Below are 22,834 nucleotides of genomic sequence, written 5' to 3'. Positions count from 1 at the left end.
CTACTAAGACACCATCCTGACTTTCCTGGGCTGATGAACTCAACAGTATGTCCTGAAGTCTTACCTCTCAAGAGCCCTACTCCACTAGGTAAAGATAGAAAACAGTTTGGGGGTATGGATCAACCTGCCAACATCCTTGTCCAATGGAGAAGCAATTACAGAAGCCAGACCTTCCACCTTCTGCACCCCATAATTTTTTTAAAGCCTAAATAATTTTTTAAAAAATTTATATTTATTATCTTTATTTATAGGATAAAGATAGAAGTTGAGAGGAAGGAGACAGAAAGGGAGAGACAGAGACACCTGCAGCACCGCTTCACTTGTGAGGCTTTCCCTCTGCAGGTGGGGGCGGGGGGCTTGAACTCAAGTCCTTTCATATAGTTACATGTGTGCTCAACCAGGTGTGCCACCACCTGGCCCCTGTACACATAAAGAATTTTGGTGCATACTCCCAGAGGGATAAAGAATAGGGAAAGTTCCAATGGAAGGGATATGGAACTTTGGTGGTGGGAATTGTATGGAATTATACCCCTGTTATCTTACATTCTTGTTGATCTTTATTAAGTAACTAGTAAGAATTAAAATAGTGGTCCTAATGTACTTGGGCTTGGGGGGGATTTTCTATTACCACATATTAGCCTGAAAAAAATGAGAATTATCATTTTGAAACATGTTTTTGAGGGGATCAACTTCCTTTTCTTTGTGTAACCAAGTTCACCAATTTTTCAAAGCTCACAGATTTCAGTGTTTCATTCTTTAAAAACGTTGTGGAAGGTATACCATAAGATGTATATGATCAAGAAGACTATGTTCCCAAGATTGTTTAGATTGTGAGGCTCTTGATGTAAGGCACAATTACTTGTTTCTGATCAAGATAATGCATCAATCCAGCTAGAAAAACTGTGTAGTCTGGGGTAAATATTTATATATATATATTTATCTTCTTGTAATAATTTTTGATTTTTAGTTATAAGACAGAAATATTGACAGGACTATAGGGTAGAAGGGGTACAATTCCACACACTTCCCACCAGAACTCCATATCCTATCCCCACCTTTGATAGCTTCCCTATTCTTCTAAATTTTTATTTATAAAAAGGAAACAAACATAGGATAAGAGGGGTACAACTCCACACAATTCCCATCACCAGAACTCCATATACCATCCCCTCCCCTGATAGCTTTCCTATTCTGTATCCCTCTGGGAGTATGGACCCAGGGTCATTATGGGATGCAGAAGGTGGAAGGTCTGGCTTCTGTAATTGCTTCCCTGCCGAACATGGGTGTTGGCAAGTCGATCCATACTCCCCGCTTGTCTCTTGTTCCCTAGTGGGGTGGGGTTCTGGGGAAGCGGGGCTCCAGGACACATTGGTGGGGTCATCTGTCCAGGGAAGCCCAGTTGGCATCATGTTAGCATCTGGAACCCTCTGGGAGTATGGACGCAGGATCATTATGGGGTGCATAAGGTGGGAGGCCTGTCTTTTGTAATTGCTTCCCCACTGAACATAGGCATTGGCAGGTCTATCCATACTCCCAGCCTCTCTCTCTCTTTCCCTAATGGGACAGGGATCTGGGGAGGCAGGGCTCCAGGACACATTGGTGGGGTAGTCTGCCCAGGGAAGTCAGGTTGGCTTCATGGTGGCTGAAAGAGTTAAGATATAAAGCAGAACAAATTGTTTATTAATCATGAACCTAAAGGCAATATTGTTGATGAAGATTTGGGGTCTCTGTTTTAGAAAAAGCTGGTAGGGCTATATTAGGTATATTCCAAGGGGCCCATGACTTTACTATTTTTGCCTGAATCTGAAAGCTAATATGAAGCTGGACCAAAGTTATTGCCTGGGAAGATGGTGTCATAGTTTGAATTTATTTTATTATTTTTTAATGGAGCACAATTTAGCACCAGCTTATGGTGGTTTAGGGGATTGACCCTGGGACCTCTGTGAAGTTTTTTTTTTTTTGCATAAATATATGCTATCTGCCTGAAACTTCTTTGAAATCATTGTGCATGCACTAGCTCTGAGAAAAATTAAAACTAGACAATTCTAAAACAGAAACTACTATGTTTTTGTTTATAATACCCACACTGATCATTGCAAAAAACCTGGGAATGATGCTTCAGTAAAAAAAAGATTCTTAAAAAATTTACCCATCTTTACTATTTAAAATGAAGTAAAGATAAAAAAAAGTCAACTACTAATGCACTCATCGAGAACATTTAGTAATGTTAAAGAATGTGAATTTAAGTTAAAGAAGCTGAAAAAAAACAACATTAAGGGTCTCAGAATAGTCACAGATAATAGCTGCTTCTGAGAAACCCAAAAGGAACAAATTTTCCTGACCCTTACTGGTAGTTTGGATTAGTTATAACAGATGATTATGCTTTTCTTTTACAAATATCACAAAGAATCAATGAGTTTTTGGAGGAAAAGAGACAGTAGTAGGTAGTAAAGGGAAATATGAATAATACTTATGCTCTATGTCTTCCAGGAGAATTAGAGATGAAATTAATATATGGTTTTTCACCTTACTCTAACAGAAGACCAGCAGTAGTCTTCTGAAAGAATTAACTTCCCAACATATCCTGACAACTGTAGGGTGGGGAGGAAGCAAGTTGCACCCTGTCTCATATAAATGTAAAAACCATCAGGTAGCAGACAATACTAAGCACATTCCCACTCCTATCCAAACACAAAAGGTGAGGAAAGGTTCATCCTAATCATCTGCCAAGAGACTATTTTTGGGGAACACACAGACACTAGCAACAAAACTCTTGTCCTGGATTCCAAACAGTATAGTATTTTAATGTAAAAATTTCCATTATGTTTTAGGAGCTGCTTATCTTGATAAAAGGCAAACCACAGAAAGGAATTAAATGTATTGAGACATTAACACTGCAAGTCTTTACCAAGTCTGTATCTGTCACCAGAATGGAAAATTAATAAAATATTTTGAATCTGAGATGTGATAGGAAGTTGGTTTACACTTGGTAGGGTACTTTCATGAGGGTTTAGGAATAAGGGAGACCAACTAGGAAATCAAGTCCAGAAACATTTATCAAGAGCTAGCAAGAGGGTGAGGGATGGGATGGGGAGAAGGCCCATGTGGTCTTGCAGACACACAAAAACTGAGGCAGTTTTTGCCCTCCAGGCATTTTCTACTAGGTTAAAGGAAACAGGCAGAGCTGGAAATCAGGGTTCCCAGATTCTAAATCTGACTTTGTCACTGGGCCAAGTGATCTTATAAAATGGGAGCAGACACTTGTGAAATGAAGGAGTCACATGAAGGGCCAGATCTTTGTAAAAATAATAGAGTATGATCAAGATTTCTCTATATTCCATTTAAGAAAAAGTGTGTTTATTTGGAAGGCCCCCCCCCACACACACACCATAGATTCAGACTGCATTTACTCTATCAATGGTCCCCAGAATCTTTTAAGCTTGGAATTCCCCAAATCAGTTTTCTGTAGAATTTGTTCTAGAAAAAGATCATCTCAGTATTTTTTCCTGCTTTGGAATTCTACTATGATTAATGATATCTTCTCTTAAAGACTACTTCTTCTTTTAAAGGTACACCTAGCTGAGCACACATTACCATGTGCAAAGATCTGGGTTCCTTCCTTCCGGCCCCTGCCTGGTCCCCACCCGCAGAGGGGAAACGTCACCAGCAGTGAAGCAGTGCTGCAGGCATTTCTCTTCCCCTTCCCTCTTGATCTCTATGCAGTAAATAATAAAAAATTTACAAAAGACCTTATCACTTCACCCATTTGTCACTTTGTAGTCTTTCATCAAGGCTTTAGGCCAAACCTAACATACAATTATTTCTCATGTGTGACTGTTACTTGCATTCTTATCTGAAACAAGAGAGCATTGCACTAGATTACCTCTGTAATCTGTACAAACCTTGAAATTTAAAGATTCCTTGAAGACTTAATTCACTGCAGACTGAAAAGAATCCCACCCCCCACACTTGAAACATACAGAGGCACAGAGAATGTGTGTAAATGACTGCAGCACTGGTTTTCTTCCATGTGGTGGTGGTGGGGGGTTAGGCTCAAACTTGCCTCAGTGCACTATCCAAGTGAGCTATTTTGCTGGCTGTGTATGTGTGTGTGCACAACACTGCATACTTCTTGCTTATAGTGATGTTGAATTTGGGACTTTGGAGTACTCAGGCAAGAAAGCTTTTCTTTCTTTACATAGCCATTCATTATGCTATCTTCCCCACCTCAGACTTAAATATTCATATAACTCAGACTATTACCATGATGGTACTAATGTTTACTACACGAGATATAATTCTATAAAATACTATTATCTACAGTGCTCTAACCTCAATACTATAAATAGTCTCTTGGCAATTTCCCTCTCCTTGACTAATGTAAAAGGAGACTGTTAAAAAGACAGCTTGGGTTGAACTGGTTCCCACCCTGTTTATTAACAGGTTTCATAAAGAGTTCATTGGGGTACCCTTTGAAGGTATGGCAAAAGCTACTTCCATATAAGTAACTAAATACAACATTTTATGAAATCATGTGTAATAACTATACCTAAACAAGTATATTTAGTACATGTGTTTCAAATTTAGAGTGCCATCTATTTTCTGGCAAAGGATAAGGACCAGTGATGACAGTAGACTTTGGAAAAGAGCCAATTTGAGAGTAACTACAGAAGTCAAACTGTTCAACACATATACAGGTTAGTCAAATTTTAGTTTTTTTTTCCCCAATGCATGATAGCTACATCCTCTTTTTAGTTTCAATCCTTTTTTTTAAAAAAGCTTTACTTTTTTAAAAAAATAGTTAATTCCCTTTTGTTGCCCTTGTTTTATTGTTGTAGTTACTGTTATTTTTGATGTCATTGTTGGATAGGACAGAGAGAAATTGAGAGAGGAGGGGAAACAGAGGGGACAGAAAGACAAGACACCTGCAGACCTGCTTCACCACTTGTGAAGTGACTCCCCTGCAGGTGGGGAGCTGGGATCTTGAACCAGGATCCTTATGATGGCCCTTATGCTTTGCACCACCTGTGCTTAACCTGTTCTGTTACCGCCCGACTCCCTTGATCCTTCTTTATACTATATGCTTCTTCATCACATTTTTATGCCAACAAAAGATTTAAAAAGCTTTAAGACATAACACTTAAATTATTTTTTTCAGTTGGGCAAAGCCTTATTTCATCAACAGTGGAGAAGACAGAAACAATGATAAGTCTAATTAACCAGACAGTAATCATAGTGCAACCTCTAGTTTTAGTCTGACTACACTTCATGAGGCTTAGGTGCCATCACTGGAATGAAATGGTGGACTATGACACTGCACTGACAATTTAGTTCCTGTCTATTCTTTGAGGAATGCAAAATTTGGGCGTAGTGTATTAAAATGCCATGCAAACGACAACACTTCAACCCTTAATGAGAAAACAACAGGGAAAAAGAGGTCAAAGACAAATATTTACATCTGAGGGTTTCTATAGAATGTTCAGTGTCAGAATTATAAAAAGCTGACACTATTGTTTCAACAGATAGTAAAACATAAGATTCCTAAGACTAGCTTCACTCATAAGGGAAACAGTTGATGGAAAGGTCAGTATATCTTATAATTATGTTCTAAAAATATAGTAACACTATATTATAACATAAGCATAATCATTGCTGAAAATAGAGTTATAAGCTAGCAAAAGGCTAATTTGAAAGTAAAAACAAAGCGTGGTCCAGGAGGTGGTGTAATGGATGAAGCATTGGGCTCTCAAGCATGAGATCCTGGGTTCAGTCCTTGGCAGCACATGTACCAGAGAGATGTCTGGTTCTTTCTCTCTCTCCTCCTACCTTTCTAATTAATAAATAATTTTTTAAAATTATTTTTCTTTTCTTTTTTTATTTTTTACCCTAACCATAACCTCTAATTAATAAATAAAATCTTAAAAAAAAAATAAGGTGGGGCCAGGTGGAAGTATACCTGGTTAAGCACACATATTACATCACCAAAGGACCCAGGTTCAAGCCCCTGGTCCCCACCTGCAGGGGGAAAGCTTCAAGAGTGGTGAAGCAGGGCTGCAGGTGTCTCTCTATTTCCCACTCTATTTTCCACTCCCTTCTCAATTTCTCCCTGTCTCTAATATAAATAAATAAATAAAATAAAAAATAAGGAAAAAACAAAGCAAGATTTAAACATTTTAAATAAATGTTCTTATTCTAAGTTACAACTGCTTGTATTAAAATGCATTAGAATGAATTAAAATGAACTCTGACTAGTACTCAGAAGAATCATCATAGCATGTACACAAAATAGAGAATAAAATTTTAATGGTATCAAAAACAGAACTTTTTGGCTAATAAGTATTTGCTGGAATAAAGTTTCAAAATGTTACTCAGTAACTTAGCTTCTAAATCAAGCCAGAATTACACATACTCTGTATATTACTCAAGTATATACAAGTACATTCCATGATAACATGCAGAGACAGGGAAACAAGAAGAGTATTATAAAATCAAAATCACCATCTCTATTAATGAAATTATGAGTTGAAAACTGAACACCTGTTCAGTAATCCATATCTTATTTTGAAAAGAGGATCTGAATGTCGCTTTCAAGAATTCAAAGAAATTCCACATGGCCAAACATTTTTATTTTCTCAATATGAAAAAAGGAAGCGGATATATTCCAATAGCTATAGGAATATACTTTTCATTTAAAATATTTTGACTTATTTTGGATAGAATCAGAGAGAAATTGAGAGGGAAGGGGAAGACACTGAGACACCTGCAGCACAGTTTCACTGCTTGTGAAGCTTCCACCCTGCAGGTTGGGGACCTGGGACTTGACCTCAGGTCCTTGCACACTGTAATATGTGAACTCAACCAGGTGCATCACCACCTGACCCTCTATACTTTTTTATTATCAAATTAAAAGGTGGGTTTGATTTTTCACTCTTCTCAGGTCAAATGGGTTATTGGTATTATTTGAGTGGTTAAGAATGAACTCTTTGTAGTTCATAGGGGATTTGAGTGTTACACTACTAACAGCAATATATGCTGTAGTGCCTTTAATGATACAGTCATATGAGAAATGAGTATGCCTTTCCTGAGAACTAAATTAGATCAATCAAATAAATAGTTATGAAAATGACCTGAGTTCACAAGAATCTCTAAATTTGAGATTGCTTAAGTGTTACTAAGATCTTACTGAAAGGAAGCCTTTTATAGCAAGGGTTTCTTAGTGAGTCACATATTTGGTCATGGAGCTTTGGGATCTTTTTCAAACTTAAAATTCAAGTGTTCCATGTTGTGCAAATTCAGGCCAAACGACAAGTATATATCAAACCTTGTAAGTCATAGATTTGAATATATTGTAGGAAGGAATAGGTGAGATGTTCAACTGACCAACTCTGCTCCAGTTTGACAGTGGTTACTAGGAAGCTAAGAATCCTTGCAAGAGAAGCAAAGACAGCACCTTAAGTAGAACCTAGTGGAAGCCACTCAGAAGTGAGGACTGGCTGTGGCAGAGGTCGCTATTGATCCCCTCTAAGTGACTCGTTTGTATGTGAGAACCCAAGAATGTGTAAGAAGGATGAAACATTGTTTTTTGTGGTAATTTCTTCAAATTATGAATTACAAGTTCTGTCGTTATTATTGTCTGCAAACTACTAAGAGGTTACAAGTGAATGACCAGTTGTGGAAGAGCATATAAAAGAATACAGTGTGACTTCAATGTAAGTTTCTTTTGTTTTTCTCTGTACTCTAATTCAAGGCACTTAAAGTGTTCTGGTGCCTTATTAGTGTGTTAACATATAACATAAAAGTAACACTCATTTTACTTACCTCAAAGAGTGACTTCATAGATTATTGAATTTTTAAAGCACTTTGAGCTCCTCAGATGAAAAGCACTGTGGAAACAATTACAGCTGAGGAAAACTCTACCACTTCTCCCAAATCCTGGATCTATTGTGCCTTATGCATGTTTTCTTAAAATACTTTAAAAGTAAAATTTGTTAGAGGCACACCATCACTTTATATATTGAAATTGTTTGGCACAGAGATGTTTATGTATTTAAAATATATGTTATAGTCCCTACTCTAAAGAGTATTACTAATTTACCAATAAAATTTATTAAATGTACCCATTACCAAGGAGTACCTTATGTCAAGTTTAGAGAATTTTAGTATTCTGAGGTACATATGACTTGATAAAAAGTTCATTCCTCTCCCCACCAAATAACTGAGCTAGTATTATTTGTGTGAATCCATAAGTTTTTAATGAAAAAAGAAATACTGAAAGTATGCCACAGTGTCTATATATTCATCTGGAGAGTACAAAGGTGGAGTTCTGAGGAAAATGAGTATTAACACTATAGAAAGTAAATATAATCCTTAAATTGTTCAAAAATGTTTTTTTAAATGTAATGTTTCATACATTGAAATAAAGCAATTTAGTCAGCAGTAATAAATTATAAATACAGAAGTTCAAATATTATGTCCTTTTAGTATTAGTTTTTCTGAACAAGTTAGATTCAAAACACTTTAAATCTGTTATGTTCTCACTGCAAAGAATTGTGGAGTTGGAAAACATTATATAGAATACACTAGATCTTGACCACTTCAGATTTGCTAAGATATTTCAATAATATATGTTAGATCCAACCCATTAATATGCCTTTCTGTTTGTAATTTATAATCTTGCAGTTTACCCAAACCTTCTCTTTACATATTGTATGATTCTCTGCAAGGGGTTGTAGCAGATTCATAAAGAAAATGATGAAGAGTATAAATAACTTTTGGACTGAAAAAAGTTTTTTGTTTTTTTTTTAAATAAAGTGCTTTTAAACTCCAACTTTTTTTTGCCTTAAATAAAACCAAAACATACTTAGATCTGAAATCTCCATGTCTTGACACACATTTTAACAGAAAAAAAAAATCAGTTTTGGGCCACTAATGTTCTTCAAGAGTTCAGATTGGATCTAAACTGGGCTTTGAATTATTATCGTGCTCATGTTTGTACATGAAGGTTAAAAGAAAGAGTGCAACATCCAAGGATGACCAATAGGCAGTATGTGATGTGACGGCTGACCAATAGCGGCTCTCCACAAGGCCTTCTCTGAGTTCAAAATCAATTCTGTGATCCAGTTCCACTAAAAAGAAGTCAAACAAAAGATTAATGGTTAAAATATGGCATATTTTATATAGGCTTGTTAGAACTGATAATAATTTTTTTTTTCCTAACAGTAATGATTCTTCTAACTAGTGACTAGTGACTTTCCTTTCTAATCTTATGGAAAGAAACACTCAAGAGTCTTGGTAGTATAGGAAGCTATTTGGTGAAGTACTTTCCTTTGTATGCTCAGGACAATATTGATTAATCAGGGAAGAAACAAAATTAATTCTTTTGGTATTAGAGTATACAGTAGTCCGTCCTTACCCATCCATGGGGAAAATATTCCAAGACTCCAAGTGAATGCTTGAAACCATGGCTAGAATTGTATCCTTTAAGTGCTATGCTTTTCATATATATATATGGAGTAAGAGATTAAAAATAGTATACAATTATGTGAATGTGGTCTTTCTCAAAATACCTCACTATGCTTAACAGTTTCAGAGACCAGTTGAAAGTGGGTAATTTAAATGATGGAAAGCAAAACCATGCAATAGAAGGGAATTTGGAATAAAGGCAGTGGGCTCTAATGCTGGTTTTCCCATTTAATCTTTGGGCCTAATCTGTAAAACAATAAATATAGCCATCATGCAGAATTATGGGTCAGACTTACATGCAACAATGCTTATAACTCTGCAACAGACCACTCAAAAGTTTCTTTCTAGGGCCTGGTAGTGGAACACTTGATTAAGTGCATGTTAACATACTCAAGGACCTTGGTTCAAGCTCCGTTCCCCACTTGTAGGAGGAAAGCTTCACAAGTGATGAAGCAGTGCTGCACTTGTCTTTGTTTCTCTCTTTTCTCTATTCCCTTCGCTTTCAATTTCTCTCTGTCCTAACAAATAAAAAAAAAATCTTAGAAAAACTTCCTTAATTGGGGAGGGGCTATATATTAACTGGCTCTGTGCTAACATATTAGCAGATAACCATCAGTTTATAATCCTAGAATGCTTTCTTCCACACTTGAATACATTTCTCAGAGATATAGCTATAACACACTCTGCTATCCATTCAGCATAACCTAATGTGTGTGTAGGACACACAAGTGCTAATATATATATGTTTTTAAATAAAAGAACTCACTAGATGACTGGAAAAGTTAAACAAATTGAAAAGTGGTGATGCTTAGGAGGAAATACTTCACTGCTATCTTCAAATAATTCCGAGAATTTAATAAAGACTTCTCAAATTCAGAGCCTTTGCAGTATGTATCTCTTAGGAAAAAAAAATTCACCTTATGGTGGACACAGTGTGGAACTGTACCCCAGTATTCTTATAATCTTGTAAACTACTATAAAATCACTAATAAAATCACCTTAGCAAAATTAAGACTATAAAAGAACTGTAATGAATTCATTTAATAAATCTTCAGAGATATAATACTTAGAAAAAAATTATCTTTTGATCTTCAGGAACTCTTTTAAAGCAGCCAGTGAGACAAACACTATTTGGGTGGGTCTATTTTAAAAAACAAAGCAAAACATCTAAATTACTACTACTCTTACACACAAAATCAGTTCTTTGTTCAGAGTACCAAAAGATGTTAGAATAAAAATTTGCAAATATTGAGGAGGTTGCAGAGAGAGCTGAGTTTTAGCTGAAAAACTAGAAATTTGTAGTCAAACAATTTGTAGTCAGGAAATCATATTCTAAAGAATATGATATGAATATTTAATATTCACTTTGTGATAATGCTATTTGGCGACTTAACATACTTACACAGTAACTTCTATTCAACCGTACTTTCCTGACAAGTAATATATATAAATAATATCTATAAAATTTATGCTATACTTTGTATAGCATAAATTATCAACTACATTATAATCACTTATCATTAAATTATGATAGATTAATGTCTAATAAGTCAGAAATAGTTGCAACCCATATGTGAAACTGAGGGTAGAGATGTTCTTGTTTTTTATTCCACGGGTCATTTGTGAAAAGGTCTTTAGATGCATTCTGGCATGATAGGAAGATAAAAAAAAAAAGAAGAATCTGGAATTTTCAAGCATGATGAAAGAGAAAGTTAAGATAAAGTCAACTATAAGGGAAAAAAAGAGAAATAAGAGGGAAAACATAAGAGATAAGATTATACATTAACAGTAAAGACTATCAAGTTGTGACTTCTAAGAATTCACTTTTGTATACCACTGTTTATTTTCCTAATGTGAGAGTCTTCAGAAAGGGATATTTTTTTCTAATACTATCTGGGGAGTCGGGTGGTAGTGCAGCGGGTTAAGCGCACATTGCTTGAAGCGCAACGACCAGCATAAGGAGTCCTCGACTTCCCCCCTGCAGGGGGGTCGCTTCACAGGCGGTGAAGCAGGTCTGCAGGTGTCTTTCTCTCCCCCTCTCTGCCGTCCCCTCCTCTCTCCATTTCTCTCTGTCCTATCTAACAATGACGACATCAATAACAACAACGATAACTGCAACAATAAAAAACAAGGGCAACAAAAGGGAACTTAAATACAAAAAAAAAAAACCTAATACTGACTTTGTGCTTTTATTTTATTCTCTGAAATTTATTCTTGATATGCAGTGTTGCTTTTCATTTTAGAAACTAAAAAGTACTTACTGCTCTATTAAATGCCCTTATCAGTCTTGTCACCTAAAGGGGCTTTAATCAGTATCACTAACTGAATTGACTCTTCCTATCCCTTCCTAATTATCTGTATGAAGTCCCTATCAAAATGGGAATGAGGGAGTCCAGTTTATGCCAGATGAAAGTCCCTAGAGAGAAGCTGGGGGAAAAAAGGAATGAGAAATTAGGAGAAAAATAATTTAAAATAATTAAGATAAAATCCATAGTGATAAATTTCGAGTTATTGAACATTTAGAGGCTGAATATCTTCTCTCAGGGCTGGGAAATAGCCCACTCTGTACAGCAGGGGTGGGGATTCTTTTTCAAGGGTCATTTGGATACTTATAAAGTAATTTGCATGCCACACAAAATTATTTACTTAAAAACTAGCACTTAGGGATAGCAAAATAGCTCACCTTGGTAATGTGTGGATTTGCCATGCATGTGACCAAAGTTTGGGCTGGGCCCCTACCACACTGAAGGAAGCTTTGGGGGTGGCATCTCTCTCTCTCTGTCTGTCTCTATTAAAAAAAAATAAAGGCACCAAATGATATTGCTATGCAAAAAGCTCCCAGATTTATTACATTTCAAGTCCCACTTGTGCTTGCCTTGGCAGAGCGAGCCAGACTAAATTTTTTAGGCCACATATGGTGCATAGGGTGTTCTCCACCTCTGCTGTAGAGCATGTACCCTGCCATGTGTGAGGTGAGGCCCTGAATTTGAGCCTCAGCACCATATAGGAACACTGTGGATGGCACAGGGGGAACTTCATGGATAGTGCAGTGATGCTGTGGTGACTCTCCCCATCCCTCTTATTCACTCTCCTCTCTAAGAAGTTAAGGATAAAATAACTGGATTGGGGAGGCTACTTAATAGTAGTATGTTCTACACATGTGTGGGATCCTGGGTTTACTCCCCAGCACTGTATTATAAAAATAAAAGGTTTGCAACCAGTACAATTAATTTTTTAAAAAATATGAACCTACTCCTCTAAGAAAATTAAATACTTGAGTCAAAACCAGGTACCACCCATGACATACCTATAGTTCTAAGTGGTAACGCTTCTGAAAGTTTAAAAATAAGGACTATATTTTTCATACTACAAAAAATCTTTTTATATGTAAGTGCTTTGCATAAAAATAATAATCTCTTTGAAAATTTTGGGACAAGAGAAGAAAATGGTTTAATGGTTTTCTTTTCTTTATAATGTTCTATTTCTGTAGGGACATGAAAGAATATCATATTTTAACATATCAAACAGCTAGTACTTGGACTCCAGGATCACTACTATTTAAAATTAGGAAATATAGGAAGAAAATACAAATAAAGTAGTATGTAATGGTAACATTGAAGTTGATCAAATAGAAGAACTGATCCAATTTTTCAGTGAGGAAGAGAAATTTGAGTAGATAATTTTTATAGTATTCTGAACGCTACTCCTCACATATACCATACCGAGGGTATTAGCTTTATTCTGCATTACATTTTCCGGGAAAAGAAGTTGTGGGAGATTAAATAACGATTCCTGAAGTCTGAAATCTGTGAAAAGAAAACATAAGATGCTGTAAAGTGTTGGCTGATGGATACAAATGGCCTTCAATGATGCAGTGGCCATACTCCCAAATAAGTTGATTAAATCTAGCATACATAAGGAAGTATATACTCTGGTTTTTGTGAAACACCCTTTCATGGAAAATGTAAGCACAATTAACTTTGACATGTAATGTCAAATTTGTTAACACCCAAATATCCCCAAAATTTGTATCTCATTTAGGCTCTGACTTCAAGATAAAATGATACTAAAAGACACAATTTGTATTCATAATAAGCCACAAACACAAGTGAGCACATGAAATAATAGAATAAAATCATGGAAATAAGTCCAGACTTTTCAAAAGAAAGGAAGAACAACTAGAGATGCTTCAATCTGATCACAATAAATTGATTTAAAAGGCAACACTAACTTGCCAGAGCAACCCTGCATTTATTTTGAATTCAAAATCTGTGTCCAACAACCTAACCTCCAACTGCAAGAGAATCAAAGTCAGTTGCTTCAGGATAAAAAGACATTGAAAAGATCTGAGGCAGTCAATGTGAGCAGAAAGAAGAAAGGAAGGAAGCCAGAATCACACCTAACCACAATGACCAAATTCCAGAAGGAGGGTTTAAGGAAGGTTTCCTGATTTATACAATATAGCCAGATAGAAATTATAAGAAACTGTTTAAATTAGGATTACACAGAAGAGAATATCACTGAAGAAAGTCCAAGACCTCGGGACCTTATTTGAAAGGTATAATCCTACTGTAGCAGTCCTCTAGTTTTGATAGTTATAGCTATATCTAGAGATAAATATATGAAACTAAATCTAATGATTATCTCATATTTAGTTAAGTCTATTGTTGACAAATAATTTTCCATTAGGACTAACAATATGTAAGAATTACAGAAAATGCATTTTGTTAAACTATCAATATATGATGAAATACAAGTATCTCCACTACTGTTCCTGAAAGAAGAAATAGAAAATTTGATTTGAAATCATTATGCTGGGAAAAAAAAACCACCTAACATACTTTTCTTGATTCAGGTTCTATGGATATTTTATATGTCTTCACTATCCTTTTTTCCTGTCCCATTTTCCCTTGCTCCTTTATTCACTCTAATGCTTATTACTAACATCACTATTGTCAGTTTTATCTGTCACCTTACAAAATACTTGCACATTTTCCTCAGAAAAATGCATATTTTCAAAATCATATTTCTGATAGTAGTAGCAGTGAAAGTTTAATTCAGCAACACTATAGAAACTCACAAAAAAGCAAGTTTTGCATTAGTCAAAGCCTAAAAAGACCTATAGTTACAACTAATTTATATACAAGTCTGAAACAGATGAGACTAAGTTAAAAAAAAAATGTTCTTGGCCCAATTAGAAATGTCCAGGATATCTGGAACAGGATGGAAGAGGACCTAGTGGAGGTTGTATTTTTATGTGGGATACTGGGAAATGTTATGTATGTACAAACTATTGTATTTACTGCTAACTATAAAATATTAATCCCCCTAATAAAGAAAAGAGAAAAAAAATCAAACTCAAAAAAAAAAAAAAAAAAAGAAAGAAAGAAATGTCCAGAATAGTTTATTCTGAAGTACAACTAGCTATGAAGAAAAATCCAGCTTCCTTCTTTCCCGTATTAGGGAGCTACTCTCTTCCCTGATCTAGCTTTCTGGTCCTTTTTCCAGCCATGACATCATCTCCCCAGACAATAACTTGGATCCACCTGCATATCAAATTTCAGGCTCAGAGGAAAAAAGAAAAAGAAAAAATATATATATAGTACAGCCACAGGCCCTTTGGAACATAACTAAAATATGCCTACTAGCTATCTACAAAATGGAGGACCCCCCCACAACTTTTCATCTGCACTATTCCAGCCTTTAGGTCTATGATTGGTCAACAATTTGTTTGGCTTTGTATGTTAACTATCTTTTCAATCACCAGGTTCCAGATGCTAGCATGATGCTGACCAGACTTCCCTGGACAGACAACCCCACCAATGTGTCCTGGAGTTCTGCTTCCCCAGAGCCCTTCCTCACTAGGGAAAGAGAGAGACAGGCTGCGAGTATGGATCAACCTGTCAATGCCCATATTTAGCAGGGAAGCAATTACAGAAGCCAGGCCTTCCACCTTCTGCATCCCACAATGACCTTGGGTCCATACTTCCAGAAGGTTAAAGAATAGGAAAGCTATCAGGGGAGGGGATGGGATATGGAGTTCTGGTGGTAGGAATGGAGTTGTACCCCTCTTATCCTATGGTTTAGTCAATGTTTCCTTTTTATATAATAAAAAAAAAAAAGAAAAATCCAGTTTCTAGGATTGTTTATACTAAACTTTCCTTTCTTTATAGTAAGTTTTATGGATGATGGTAGATGTTGGTTATTTTAAAACTTAAGTGCAGACATATGACTAAAGCAAAACAAAACAAATCCCCAATACTATGTCTTTGAAATGAAATCTACTTAAGTTTTAGTTAAAAAAAAAATTTCCTCTTTCTATGGTAATAGAAAAGAAATACCTCATTTTAGAATCTCCATTTCATTTTCTAATAAAGTAAATTGGAAGACAGGGCTTAACTGTCTTTTTTTTTTTTTTTTTTTTTGCCTCCAGGGTTATTGCTGGGGCTCAGTTCATTGAGGAAACTGACGATCCTTCCTAGCCGACTGAATCCACATGGATCCCAGTCACTTTCAAAGCCAGCAACAAGCAGCTCCTGACAGCTTTCAACCTGACCTGTTGACTGGCTACAGAAGAAGGGCAAACGCTAGAAGTGCCTTCACCACGAATCTACTGATCCTGGAGGCCATTTTTTCCCCCTTTGTTGTTGCCCTTGTTGTTTTATCATTGTTGTGGTTATTATTGTTGTTGTTGTTGCTGTCGTCGTTGTTGGATAGGACAGACAGAAATCGAGAGAGGAGGGGAGACAAAGGAGGAAAGACCTGCTTCACTGCTTGTGAAGCGATTCCCCTACAGGTGGGGAGCTGAGGGCTTGAACCGGGATCCTTATGCCAGTCCTAGCGCTTTGCGCCATATGCGCTTAACCCACTGCACTACTGCCCAACTCCCTTGACTGTCTTATTTTACTATACACACAAAAATATGGTTCAAGTTTAGACATTTGGAATGTAGTAATGTTTGATAACTAGTCACAATTCAAAATCTTATAAGTCCACTGGAAAAATTAACTGAAGCTCCATTCCAAGCTAAGTCTGCATAATAGCATTACTCATTCATTTCTGAGTAACTGCTTTACACTGAGGTTTAGTAGTACAGCATTGGCTATAGTGGATGTACACAGTTTTAAGTCTATTATTAAGTTGGATGAAGGAAATTTAGAGATTAAGTGTAGAGTGACTTAGCAAAGCAGTTTTTAAAAGCTATCAATACTGGGTTGGGGAAACAGCATAATGGTTATGCAAAAAGACTCATTCCTGAGGCTCCCAGGTTCAATTTCCTATACCACCATAAACCAGATCTGAGCAGTGCTCTGTTAAAAAAAAAAAAAAATCAGTACAATATACAGCATAGGTTTAAAGCTATTACACATATTTTGTTGAGACTGAGATGACTTTATTTTTAAAAAGTCTACTTTATAAAAATAGTCTACTTTATAAAACCCAGGGGATGTTTACTTTAAGGAGATTTAATTTTGCTTTACTAGCAATTTAAGAACTCTGTAGTCTAAGGTCCTGATTATTAATACTGTTAGCCAGTAATTTATCAACACAGAGTAAAGCCAAATCTCCTGGTACTACTTTTAAAGATATAAGCAGACGGAAAAGTATCTTAAAAAGTTAAACCCTGACTTTAAATTGAGAACTGACTTCTTTTAGTATCTTAGCCCTTTTGCCCTCCCCAGAATTAAAAAATGATACAAGATAAGGAACAAACTGTATGAACTAACATGCAGAATCAAGAAAGCCAGAACTGCTATGTGGAAGGGTCTGTGTTGCCACAGTGGTTGTAGAAGGCGAGGAGGCTGGTTTCTTCTCATCTTCTATAGAGTCTTTTGATGTCTCAGACGGCTGAGATGTAGATGAACGCCCAAATCTTGAAAACAGCATTCCTCCAAGTCCCTTTCCAATGCTAGCAGCCCCTGTATTTCACAAAACGGGGTAGTCATTCGGTTGAAGTACATCACATAACCAAGCTAAAGAGTACCACCCATCATTACAAGCAATAGGCATAGGGGGTGAAGCTCTACTCATGTTTTTCCAGTGTGGGAAATTTGTAAGAAAATTACAGTGTTTAAAATCAGAAGGAGAATGATGAATACCAGGTGATCTCTCTCATAGATGGGACTTATATAAAGGGAAAATACAAGGTAGAACTTTAATTAGACATGTTCTATTGTAGCAGACCAGAGAAGTATAAAGGTTGAAGGTGGAAGAAGGTTGAAGGGGGTTTAGAGGTCAGGGAGATAGCATAATGGTTATGTAAACAGACTGTCAGGCCTGGGGCTCTGAGGTTCTAGGTAAAATTCCCCACACCATCATAAACCAGAGCTGAGTAGCTCAGTAAATAAAAACATAAATAAAAACTGAAGGGGGTTTAGGACCCAGTGTCCTGTAGTGGAGGAAGATGATGGGTTGATGGAGGGTGTGGCATGTTGATTCCTATTAGGAGATAGGAAACTGTATACATGTGACAACAACGATCTTGCAAATAATTTCTCCCAATAAAATAAAAAAGTGAAAAAATAAAATAGCACTTTTTATTGTAGGCTTCTAATGATGTTAAAAAGTTGTGTAAACTCTAAGGATAACGTTCACAAAATCTATTTTATTCAAATAGTTATTGTTTATTAAAGAGTTTGTAAGACAAAAAGTTTTAATGAGTGGTCTGGGAAGTTAAAGCATGAAGTCTTGAGTTCAATCTCCGGCAGTACATGTACCAGAGTGGTGTCTGATTCTTTCTCTCTCTTCTATCATTTCTCATGAATAAATAAATAAAACTCTTAAAAAAAAGTTTTAATGAGGTGTTGCACCTGGTTGGGTGGTGGTGCACATGGCTGAGTGCATATGTTATAATGCACAAGGATCCAGGCTCAAGCCCCTGGTCCCCACCTGCAGGGGAAAAGATTCACAAGTGGTGAAGCAGCGCTTCATGTGTCTTTCTGCCTCCCTTTCTCTCCTTTTTCTCCCCTTCCTCTCAATTTCTGATAGTCTCTATTTAATAAATATATAAAAGATAACAAAAAAGTTAAAAAAATGTTTTAATGAGGGGCCTGGTTAAGCACACACATTACAGTATGCAAAGACCTGGTTCATGTCCCCAGTCCCCACCTGCTGGGGGAAAGCTTCATGAGTGGTGAAGCAGTGTTGTGGGTGTTTTCTTTCTCTCTATGTTCTCTTCCCTCTTATAATAAGAGAAATCTTTAAAAATATTTAAGAACCAAACATGACACTAACATGAGTGATATTTATTATTGATACTTAAATCTGAAATGAATACAGTAAACATGCTACTATGATTAAGTTGCATATATAGGAGTTCAGCAGATAAAGTCCATTTATAGTGCCATCTGGTGGTATTTTTGTATTAAAGCAACTTGTAAACAAAAACGACAAATTGATAATGGAGATCAAAAAGAAACTAAATATCCCTGTTGACCTAAGGAAGCATGCAATTTGAGAGTCTCTAGTGACAAAAATCAGAGGAACTGATTGATGGAGACACCTTCAAAACTTAAGTACTCTCTTAATTTTACAGACTTGCCCAAACTCTTACTGCACACGGTAGGGCCAAGATTAAAATGAGGGAATGGATTCGTAGACCTTTTCTTGATTGTAAAGGTCTTATATTCTGAAATTATAGAATCTGACCTTACTATAGGACTTTAAGACTTCTAGTTATCAAAACAAAGTTAGACATAGGTTTTAACTATTGAGGTATTATAATACATAGAATATTTCTAAATACTCCAAGGTTAGTGCCTGTATAAAAAGTATCTTTATTTATTGATAAGGAATATTTAAGAGAAATTACCCAAAATGCTTGCTTTGCCTATATTTGTTATAGATTCCCCATAATGTCGACGGGATAAGACTGGTGAGGTCACAGGACTTGGTATTGTTGAAATGCCTTCAGTCTCTGAAAGTGAGGTAGGTTCTTTAGCTGGATGGAGAAAGTTTGGCTTCATATGCTCATAAGGTAGAGGATTTGAAGTATTATACCAGTGGATCTGAACAGGTGAAATGTTGCTGTAGTGTTTCAGTATTAATGGTTCTAACCGATAAGCCTTGGTAGAAAAAAATATCAAATAAAGATAACATTAAAGCATGATGCTTGAAATTTACTGTCCATTTATTCTTACTCTATTGTATGCTCAGTACACCTTAAAGAGAGGAATTTAACCCCACCCCCCCCGCTATTTCTGGTACGTATCCCTATTAGTTTCATTCCTAAGAATGTATAGTTGGCATAATTATATATTTTTAGAGATAAAATTATGAATAAAAACAATTAGTTTAGATATATAGTTCCTATTAATTAGTTTCCCAGAGAAACATAATCCTTTCTGTTATGTTTTAATGTGATCTAGCAATACGATTTAGGCTAATCTCAAGCAAACAAAGGCACTGAAGTAGGAAAAAAGCAAGTAAATCTTTGTTGGAATATAGCAAATAAAGTAGATTCTTAATATCTTAAGAGCTTTTGCCAAACTACCAGTAGTTCATATAAATTTATCATAACAATACACATTTTAGAAGCTAATAAAATATTACTTTTCTATGAAATAGAAATAATATAGCAAAAAGGCAGTTAAATTGATTTTAGATTTTTTTTTCCCTCCAGGGTTATTGCTGGGGCTTGGTGCCAGCACTACAAATCTACTGCTGCTGGAGGCCATTTTTTTTCCATTTTATTGGATAGGACAGAGAGAAACTGAGAGGAGGGGAAGATAGAGAGGGAGAGCGACACCTGCAGACATGCTTTACCATTTGTGAAGTGACCCCCATGCAGGTGGGGAGCTGGGTGCTCAAACCAAAGGCAATTACGTTAATTTAGAATTTTGAGTTCATATTCTGGCCTCTCAACATATGAACTGTATGACATTTATCAATTTACAAAGGCTGAGAGCCTAAGTTTCCTGAAGTATAAAAAAGGAGTTAACATTTCACAAGGATGTTGGGAAGAAGAGATAACTTTTGTGGAAACTAGGCACAGTTCTGATATAATTATGAAAGAGCACTGCTTTAAAAAAAATTCACAGAAAATTATAAAAAATTTATAATAATAGAATTGGAGCCTTCTTAAGCCTCCCTTATGACAATGTTTAAGATTATACACAGGATAGAATATACCATGAAAACCCAATGTTAACCTGGAAACCCAAATTAACTTCCAAGTTGTAAAAAATGAGTAAAATAAATATATATTGGTTTGTCAGAAAAGTCATGGTATATTTTTTCTATACAACCCTACAACTAAATATATTAATGAAATATTCTTCAAGGATTTAAGTTTAAAAATATTTTTATTTATTTATTGTTGGATAGAGACAGAGAGAAATTGAGAGGGAAGGAGGAGAAAGAGAGGGAGAGAGACAGAGAGACACCTGCAGCCCTGCTTCACCGCTTGTGAAGCTTTTCCACCTGCAGGTGGGGATCAGGGGCTTGAACCTGGGTCCTCGCATGCTGTAATGTGTGCGTTTAGCGTTTAATCAGGTGAGTCACCACCTGGCCCCATATATACTTATTTCCTTGCTTTAATAAAGTTTGCCCACAATTTTTAATAAACCACCTCTCTCTCTTTTTTAATTGAATGGTAATGAAGTTTTTTCTTGGAGGTAAGAGAAGCAGAGAGAAAGACAGAGAGAACACAGCACTGAAGCTTCCTTCCATGTTGTGGGGGCCAGGCTGAAACTGGGATAGTGCACATAGCAAAGCAGCACTTTATCCAAGTGTGCTACATTGCTGGCCACTTTCTCTTAATATCCTGATGGTGTCTGTGCTTGGTAATCCTTTTTGTAGCATTGGGAAGAATTGAAAGACCCAAAAGGGGGTCTTGAGACCCCCAGCAACATTACCATGCTTGAACTAATGAAGGACAATTCTGGAGTATTGGTTTCTTGTGGAGGACCCATTTGGATAGGACCCTATCCTTCCTCTCTCCTTGTGAAAACTCTTCTATTGTGACTGTGACTTGTCTGACTGTGCCTCCTAGTACACCAAGCATTCATCTTCTTCCCTCTTTTTCTTTTTACATTATATATATATATATATATGTATATATATATTTACAGAATTACATATCAACAGGGGTTTGAATCCACACTATTCTCACCACCAGAGTTCTGAATCTTTAGTCTCCCCATTGCAATCCAACACAGTGCCCCTAAGGTTGTAGACATGGGCCAACCATCATCTCTACAACTATCTGTCCACATTTATATATCACTGTCACCCCTTTTTTTCTGATTCAAAGGGATTTATTAATGAGGAGAGTAAGAGAGAGAACCAGGGCACCACTCAGGTTATGCAAAAGATTTCCAGACCTGAAGCACTCAGGTCTCAGGTTCAATTCCTGGCACCATGGTAACCCAGAGCTAGTAGTGCTCTGACCTTTCTCTCCATCTGTATCTTTATCTCTGTATCTCTCTCATTAATAAGAAAATAAATGCCACCAAGTTGCAGATGCTACCATGACACCATCCTGAGTTCCCTAGGCAGAAAACCTCATCAATGTCTTTTGGAACCCCACATTCCCAGAGCCCTATCCTACTACGGAAAGACAGAAACAGGCTGGGGGTATGGATCAACCTGCCAATGACCATGCTCAGCAGAGAAGCAAATACAGAAGCCTGACATCATGAAGAAGTTTGGTCCATAACCCTAGAAGGATAAAGAACAGGGAACCTTCCAATGGAGGGTATGGGATATGGAACTTTGGTGGTAGGAATTATATGGAATTGTACCCCTCTTACAGTATAATCTTGTTAATTATGAAATCATTGATAAAAATTAAAAATAAAATATTTATATTTTAGAGAAAAAGTATTTAAATGTGAAATTTTAATGTAAAAATTTATGGTTATTAGGCTACTGATATTACAATTGGTTAAGGTTTGAAATAAATGTTCTGGTTATTAACTGAGCAGTTAAAATATTCTTGCATTCCTCTATTATGCTCTTATAAGTACAGCATAACAGGACAGGGCAGTGGTTCATCAAGTTGAGTACACTTGCCACCACCATGTGCAAGGATCTGCATTTAACCCTCATTCCCCACCTGAAGGGGGAATCTTCATGAGCTGTTAAGCAGTCCTGCAGGTGTCTCTCTTCCCCTCTCTACCTCCTCCTATCAAAAGAAAAAAAAAAGGTACAATATAAACAGATAATCTCTAAAGTATTTTTTCAGAGAGGCAGGAGAGGAAGAGGAGAGATAGAGATGGAGCAGACAAAGGAGAGTTGAGAAGAGATGAAGAGATGCAGAGAGAGAAGAGTGACCTCTAAGGTACTTTATTTCCTGACCTCTAAATTAGCCTGCAAATAAATATTTAAAAAATAAAAGCCTATGCAGATTGAATCATATAAATCAGAAATA

At 36.3% G+C, this 22,834-nt stretch overlaps 1 protein-coding gene across 8 annotated transcripts in view; it reads right to left on the bottom strand.

Annotated features, from left to right (window-relative positions):
* Nucleotides 1-6,286: 6,286 nt before the first annotated feature.
* DDHD1 (DDHD domain containing 1) overlaps nt 6,287-22,834 on the bottom strand; it is an 88,335-nt gene continuing 71,787 nt past the window's right edge. For 5 of the 8 annotated variants that reach the window (XM_060174946.1, XM_060174950.1, XM_060174949.1 and 2 more), the window contains 4 exons: nt 19,274-19,526; nt 17,190-17,381; nt 13,185-13,268; nt 6,287-9,125 (listed from right to left, as the gene is read on the bottom strand). In XM_060174946.1, the coding sequence (XP_060030929.1) occupies nt 8,944-9,125; nt 13,185-13,268; nt 17,190-17,381; nt 19,274-19,526 (711 nt within the window). In that variant the 3' untranslated portion in view covers nt 6,287-8,943. The remainder of the gene's footprint in view (nt 9,126-13,184; nt 13,269-17,189; nt 17,382-19,273; nt 19,527-22,834) is intronic. The other 3 variants (XM_060174948.1, XM_007535514.3, XM_007535515.3) reach the window with 1 other exon arrangement.

Source organism: Erinaceus europaeus, chromosome 16 (genome assembly GCF_950295315.1).
Source record: "Erinaceus europaeus chromosome 16, mEriEur2.1, whole genome shotgun sequence".
Classification (NCBI taxonomy): Eukaryota; Metazoa; Chordata; class Mammalia; order Eulipotyphla; family Erinaceidae; genus Erinaceus; species Erinaceus europaeus.
The sequence above is the reverse complement of the archived record's forward strand: the minus strand, read 5'-3'. Positions and strand labels throughout refer to the sequence as shown.